The 8,213-nt window shown below is 43.3% G+C and overlaps 1 protein-coding gene across 1 annotated transcript in view; it reads right to left on the reverse strand.

Annotated features, from left to right (window-relative positions):
- The window catches only part of ano8 (anoctamin 8), a 33,592-nt gene extending 26,874 nt beyond the window's left edge, over positions 1 to 6,718 (reverse strand). The window contains exon 1 of the mRNA XM_022765257.1: positions 6,547 to 6,718. Coding sequence (XP_022620978.1) covers positions 6,547 to 6,718 — 172 coding nt within the window. The remainder of the gene's footprint in view (positions 1 to 6,546) is intronic.
- Positions 6,719 to 8,213: the final 1,495 nt, after the last annotated feature.

Raw genomic sequence — 8,213 nt, forward strand, 5'->3', positions numbered from 1 at the left:
CGGTGTGGACTGTGCGGTAAATGAAAAGGCAAGGAGAAAAAAAAAACGGGGGGTTGAAGGCAGAGAAAATATACGAGAAGGAATCCGCAGTAAAGGCCTGTATTTTAGTGTTGTAGGTTTTCATCAGTCAACATTGGCGATGTGCAAATATATATGAGCTGGAACAGAATGTTCCCCCTGAGCTGTGGACAGACTCTCACCACATTCAAATTGTTATCAAAAGACAGGAGACAGAATCTGACGGGGCTTTTCAGACTAGGAACAAAAGACGCAAGCCAAAACTCAACAAAAAGGAGAAGCAGGAAAACTGAAAACTACCTCTGCAGGCTCTTCGAACCAGTGGTTAGGGTCAGCCAATACACACTCCAGCCAGACTTTGTTTAAACCCACAGAACTTTGTTTTAAATTCAGGTGAAGATCCCAACGTTTTCCAGGATACCAAATATGTCACGCTGAATTTGCGGGAAATGTGTATAAAATGATGTAGAAGATGATAAGAATATCTACTTTTGAGAGAATTTTGAAGCTATAAAAACGTGGAGTTTTGGGTTTGAACAGTTCACTCAGTTTAAACATGACACAGCTTCATAAATAAAAGAGCGAAACTGGATAGTAAAAAGGGGCTAATCCTGAATATTTTTGACACTGGATTGCTTTAATAATATAAAAATTGGAGGGATATTTTAAACTAACTTAAAGTCATAAGTAGTGCTAAAGCTCTCCAACACAGATCTCACAAAAGCAGTAGACTATGATCAGTTCCACTACCTGTATTTATTTTGTTTTGTTTCTCATATATACTTAACAAGCTCCCTTCCTGTCCTTCACTTTTACCAAACAAAATAAAAGCAATGAGCCATTCAGGACAAAGAGGGTGAAAAATAGCTAAATGAGAAAAGCGATAGAGGAGTAACTCCTGAGATATGTAGTCATCATCAGAGAAAGCCAGAGTGCACTGCAGCATTTTTGAGTGTGCATTACTGCGAACAAACAGATCATGCTGCTTTCTACTAAGGATTAACTTTGCCATTCAGCCTGCTAAAGAGGGTAATAAGGAGGAGATGATGAGGACTGATTGCATCTCTCTACCTACCCAACAAATCTAAAAGTATACAGGCTCAACAAAACAAGTCACAGGAGGGTTGTAAGAAGGAAAACAAGGATGATAGAGAGGACGAAGACCTACATTACAGACAGACGGTGGTTTAAAACTCCCTTGCTTATCATTGACTGGCTCTGTGCTAACACTGACATGGATGATATGTCAAGTTATTAGCTGCAGGAGAAAGAGCTTTTCTCCCCCATGTGTTGTACGTTACACTTTCATAGCCCTTTAGCCTTCTCTGGAGGCTGCAGAGTGGCTAATGTGGAGCAGTTCCCTACGACTGAGGCTAAAAACAGCCTTCTTCACCATGGTCATTGTATTTCTCCTGGCTTTGCTTAGCAACTGCCAAAAAAAAAAAAAAAAAAAAAAAAAAAAAAAAGAAACCAAATCCAGGCCTAGTCAGTACAGTCAAAGAGTATTAAGGACAGGGTGACCGAATACACTTCAATCCTACTTTTTCCCCCTCAGGAATGCAATATCAGTTGCACACTGGAGGAGGCTGGTTATTGACTCCGCTTTGATCACAGAGAAAGGAGCCTTAACTCAGCGATAAGGTCTCTGCGACATGTCACTGCTTCCACACAAGGCTGGAGACAGGCAACACCAGGAGCGCTCTCTCTCTCTCTCTCTCTCTCTCTCTCTCTCTCTCTCTCTCTCTCTCTCGCTCTGTGTGTGCTTGGAATGCATTAAGCTCTGGAGTGTGCATTATCATTTTTTGCTTACAGTCTGATAATCTTCATGGCTATAAATGGAAAAGTGTAAACTTCCAGAGGGCTTGAATGGGGATTTAGAAGATGGTTGGCTAGAGGCAAAGAGGCATTATGGGTGATATGATTAAGCCATTAAAAACTTGAGAATCTAGGACAAGTGAATCACCACTTGCAAGACAGATGGTTTATCACAACTCAGGGAGTGTTTGGAACTTCCTAAAACATCCCTCATCCAATGGTTGTGGACATAGGCAAACACAGTTGCATAGTTACAGCAGCGGTGCAATCCCCTGAATGTGTCTGACAGCACTGCATGTGGAAAACCAAGCCAACAAGAAATCAGGTGACAAAAAAAAGGCACAGCTGTGCAGCCACACAGAGCCGTCACTAAACGGATATAAATTGGGTTGCTCTCAGTTTGTTTTAGAATTTATTTTATACAAGACATACTTCTAATCTACTAATCTACTGACTAAACACACGACGGCAACTCTGTGCTCCAACCTTTTGGTCAGAGACCACTGTGGCGCTAATAACTGAGTCAACCCCCCACCATAACTGAATGATTGTTGATCGTGATTGATCGTTTATGGTTGCTACTCAATCCGTTTTATAAGATCGAATTGGCGTTAATTCTGCTCTGGCGTACTGGATCAGTGCATCCTTAATCACCGCAGCAACATAAGATGATAACCCTTATGTTTCTTGCAGCAAAAACATCAGGTTGGGTGGTTAGCATGAGCAAAACAATGCCACTATGCCCACAAATAGATTATGAAACGAGCACCAACCGCACAAATATCACCACCAGCAAATCAATGAAAATGATTGCAGCAATAACTGCAGTGTTTACCTCCATCTGAACAGCACCTACTTCACTGTAATGTTCTCAATTTCAGACCAAGTAGCTCATAATAAATATTAAGTGTTATGACAGTAAAGAGTCGGCCACTTAATTTTATAACCTGATGGTCTCCTTAATTCTAGCATGAAATGTCATCCCCCATCAAAGGCAGGTTACCAAAGTAATCTGTCAGTTGTGCGTTTGACCGATCAGGTGAGGTTCATAAAACCCTGATATTACTGACAGCAAGGTCACACCACAGTGAGGCGTTTTTCCTCAATCAGTAATGCAGCTAGTGTGAAGCTCAGCACTCTCTAGACGGAGGACGAGAAGGAGAGAAGGAAATATATCTCTGTGGAGCATGCAATGAATAAGAGTGAGATCCAAAGAGATCCAGAGAGAGAGAGAGAGAGAGAGAGAGAGAGAGAGAGAGAGAGAGAGCGAGCAAGAGAGAGAGAGAGAGCGAGCAAGAGAGAGAGCGAGCAAGAGAGAGAGAGACATTAAGTTCGGAGTCATTAGGCACAACACACTGCTGTCATTATATCATACTGCATTACATTCATCAGCCCCTTCATTTATGAAGCTGTGGGAGGGCAGAAAACCAATGGCTCAATCTGTCTGGTGCTGCAAAAAAAATGATCTCTTCTTTTACAAAGTTCAGTGTTATGCTCTTTCCTCTCATCACTGTCCTTACACTGCTGTATTTAAAGCAACCTGTGTGACACTGAACCTGACTAAATCTGTCTGAACCAAAGCTGAGGTATTCTACTTGCTTAAGAGGCAGTGCGAGCGAGAGAGCAGAGTCCTGGCCAAGAGTCTATGGATGAGTGCGGATCCCTGCTTAATACATTTTTCTCATGCATTTTGCAGACTGTAGAGTGCATTTATTAATGCCAAGCATCAAGGATGGACTTAAATAAGTTTACATAGATAAAAATGGACCCTTCAGATCTCACCACTGTCTCAGAACAGACTCGCACTTTCAGATCAGAACAGGGGTGTCAAAAGGGTTTGAAACTACAGTTTTAGACTGACTTTAGATGCAAAGCCTGCTGACTCTTTTATGTTTCATGCAGTGAAACCTAATTGGTATTCTGTAGCAGATACTGAGCTAAAAAGGTACAATTAGTCAATGACATGAAATGTTTTGCAAAAGGCAATCAAGGGCTAGTGTTATAGCTGTTGTGAAGCATGAAGCTACATTGCACTAACTACTGAAGTATTCTGGAGAAGGTCCCGGTGCCAGAAATTACACAGTTGTCATTAAGCCCCAAGTTGCAACTGCACAATGACAAACTTACTGCTAATTAAACCTGCTCAGAAAATACAGAATAAAATGTAAAAATGCCATTTGAAGTATAATAGGGCAAGTTCAAATCAGATCGGATTTACAGGAAGGTGTACAGAGGCACAAAATTTCAGGCTGCAGCCCATTATCATTGTATCTTTTTCAAAGTAAGAATGAATCTTGCCATATATCCCCACAAATGTCCTAAATCCTAAACCTCTGTGCTGGCTGATTGGGCAACCACAAATTACATGACCTGATTTCTGTAACACAGAATCTTATCAACACTGGCCTCAGAGGGAACGCCAACTAATTGGTGAGAGTTTTACATTGCTTTCTCTAATGATGGGTGCTTAATTAATCTTTGAAACACTGGCTTGTGAGTGTTGGAGCTATAAAAGAAGATGGCTGAGAGGATCAAAGTCATTCCAGTCTACTGTGGAGGGATTAGGAAAATATGGTGGAGGCACGGAGACAATCGAGCATCCAAGCCTCCAGTGAGGAAAATCCTCATGGGCTGCAACCAAAATCTCAGCCACTTGGAGAAATCACCCTGGCGTGCTGCTGCTGTGCTTGCTGACTGACACTGACACGTGTGAGGGCGGTTATGTGATATCATGGTAATCCCACTGACGTCCACAAACCCAATTCTTCTCTGCCATGACCCATGCAAGGAAATACACCGACAAGTAGGGAGCAAGAGGTTTCAAGAGGACAAGACAGTCACTGCTCTTAACAGTTCTGATACACCACCCACCTTTAATGCTTTTTAACAGCAAATGATTCAACTGTGATGGTGATTTTTTGACATTACATTATTCAAAAAACAAAACAACACAAAAAGCAAGGGAGGAGGCGCTACTTGGATCTGACGCCAATTTAACACAAAGTAGGAGGTCCGGACACATGGGTGGGCAAATACTGGCCACAGAAAAGGAATGGATTCCCTCTAAAAACATAGTGTAGCTACATAACCTAATAAAGGCTTTTTAACTCTTGTACTTTAACAGAGCAGGGTGAATTATTATACTTAATCAATACCCTACTTTCAGAACTATAAACACGTTTTTCTATAAACCCTTTACTTCCTTCAACAAGACATCAATGTTCACTGATGTTACATGTCTACAACACATGCAGCCATACAAGATCTTTGCCTAAATTAAATTCGCAAATGCCTGACGTCAAATCTGAAGAAGAAGATCATGAATCTGACCAGGCTTATAACGTCATCTTTCAGTACTTGACAGTTTTGAAAGCTTGATGATACCAATACGTTTCGGTCAGCAAAAAGAAAAGTATTGAGGTTCAATACTTAGCTCTACACATCTTAGACGACTAACCCCCATTTATTAGGAGTCTGGCACCAGTGGACTGTTTGTTGCAGGTTTAGACTCCCAGTCCATCTCTTTGCCCCAGTGCGGCTCCTAGCTAATGAAGTAACAGTAAAAATTAAACTCATCTTCAGTTTGCTGACCCACCAACCCTGTAACCCGTTCAAGGACCCAGACTGGGTGCCAGCCTCTCAACAGGATGACATCAGGCTGCTCTGCCAGTCAGCAGCAGCCTGCTCAGGTTACCTCAACCAAGTGTGGAAAGGAGCGCTCAACCGCTGACAGCCCACTGCATCACTCTGCAGCAGTACTCGCAGGGAGCGCAGGAAAACAACCCTGGCCTGGCAGCTGAGGCTCTATACCCCGGCTAATATCGTGGTCTGTTCCAAAAATAGACTCACGCAATTCTTCCAACGGGACAACTATGATACGGCCTATTCATCCATTCATATATCAGTGTCATGGAGTGTAAACAGAAAGCATGTTTGTCCTGTTTACCCTTTCAAAGGGATTTATAATGCCATGATTTTAAGGAATAATTCAGGAAACATACAGTTAAATGTAAGGAGGTATAAACCACACCACATTCACACACTGGAACAAATTATGGGCATATTGTTATGAGAAGGGCAGCCTTTATGGCCTAACCCTCATCAAAATGACAAAGCATGCACCTGCCCCGTTTTCTAATAGCATGGCAACTGCTACTGAGGCAATAAAGTGGAAGTAGACAGCAGCCTGTAGTAGTCTGGTCTGGCCTCAGTAGTTTAGAAATCCCGGGTTGACATCATGAAGTTATTGAAGATTTGGTTACCAGGAGGAAAGGCTGGCAGATCTTAAACACAACACAGAGCTAGACGGAACCCCTTCAGCCAATCATATCCTACCAGCCGCCTATAAGGATGCTGTGGAAAACTATAGCAGCAATGACTACAACTGACCAAAGAAATACTGTGGCTTGTGATGACGGGAGATAGGCTAATAGGCTATACAATAACCGGGTTGAGCCAAAATGTGGCCATTTCCATAAAGAAAGGATATAACATCAATCATTTTGAAAAGCCGCCGCCATGCGAACATTCAAATCCATAATTTACAGGCCTGTGGTCTAATCAATTGGTAATTTTGGGACGCCCTCGTGGAGACAAAAGAACGGTGCCGCGAGGTGTCTGATGCACGTCTCGTTTCCCAGCATCACGTTCACCTGTCCTCTCTCTTCCTCCTAAACCGCATCGTCCTGAGGGAAAGAAGCACTCTAGACTCACCCAGCACACCGGAGGTCTGTGGTGCGGAAGCGCCCGGCTCCGGCCTCTCCGCGTCTCCCTGCTGCGCTCGGTGTCGGTGCCGGGAGCTCTCGGGGCCGTCGCCGACCGCGGCCGCACCACTGGCGGTCGCCGCGGCTGCAGCGCCTGCCGCTGCCGTCCCCGTGTCGGGCATGCTCTCTATCAGCGAGGAGCGACGGAAGATGAAGATATTCTCCGGGAAATCGTGCAGTGGTATCGCATCGCAGGAGGAGGGCAAAGCATGGGGGTAGTGCGGGGGTCCGAGTGAAGGGTTAAATGAGTGTGAAAGTGAAGTGAAGGTTGTCGGTGACGGTGCAGCGGCGGATCATCCTGTTGGTACTCTGGAGTAGGATGCGCGGCTAGATGGAGAGCGCTCCTCCGACGACTATAGAGGAGGGACAAAGAGAGGGAGGGCGGGGGAGGGGGGCTGGTTGACACCACACACACACACACACATACACGCACACACCTTACAACAACCCAGTGTGTTAGGCTGATAATTGTATCAGGACTGTAGCTTCAGCAAAATTATTTGGCTTTAATTTCTTCGTGAGAGATACAATAGCTTTTAATAAATAAGTCAGATCAGACAATTAGCCTATTATAATCCTATAGGTCATGCACAGTCCAATTGAAGGTTTTAAAAGCCCAAAGGAGTTTCTTGGAAACATACTAGTTTTTTCATGCATGCATGTCCCGTAGTCCTCCAAGAGAAATGTGTATGTATCGCCCGACAGTGACCCCTGCCATCAGACCGGCTTCAAATTGATCCCAGAAATAGAATCTGCTTGGCAACATTGAGGCAAAACTCAGACAAACAAATGCATGGCTTAAATGGATAATATTACTTAATTGGCAAAATGCCCATTCATGTGGTCACACAAGTGCTGGTAATTCTCTCTTCATCACAAGAGTTTTTTCAGTTTGCACCTACCTTTAATTTAAAACACAGTCATCCTTTCAGCAGCAGGCAGGTTTCTGCAGTCCAGCAGGTAGACTGTTGCTCTCCTGTGAGTGTGACTGTACTGTGCCCTGTCCTCCAAGATTAAATAGACTATGACTTATTTATTGATGCAAAAAATATCATCATAGATTAAATTTTTAGTGACACAGGTCTAGGGAAAAGTGACAGCCCACCGGACACAATACACACTGTGTATGCAGCAGCTGTATTGCATAGCTGTTATTGTATAAATTTTGCACATCAACAAATTATTAGCATGATGACCTACTTTAAAATGCAAATTCTCATGTCCGCTTCCAGTTGTCATATGTCTTTTTTCTTTTCAAATGAGCAAACAATAGTCAACCAATTGCAAAGTGAGACTACACCCTACACAAACTCACATCCTTCAAAACAAATACTGATGCTGCAGCCTCAGCCTGATGGTCTTCTACTGGTAAAATATGCAATATTGTCATAAAGAAACACAGGATGCAGTTATACAAGTGGAAGAGTTTGAAACACTTGCTATGTGTGTGTGTGTGTGTGTGTGTGTGTGTGTGTGTGTGTGTGTGTGTGCGTGCGTGTGTGTGTGTGTGTGTAAGGAGGGTGGAGGTAATGTGTTCCTAACAAAAATAACGTCATCGTCTTTAATCAGATCCATGGACCAGTTAACCGTGTTTTTGGTCAGAAGAGACAAATGTGT

This window comes from Seriola dumerili, unplaced genomic scaffold (assembly GCF_002260705.1).
Source record: "Seriola dumerili isolate Sdu_G_001 unplaced genomic scaffold, Sdu_1.0 BDQW01000002.1, whole genome shotgun sequence".
In the NCBI taxonomy this organism is placed as follows: Eukaryota; Metazoa; Chordata; class Actinopteri; order Carangiformes; family Carangidae; genus Seriola; species Seriola dumerili.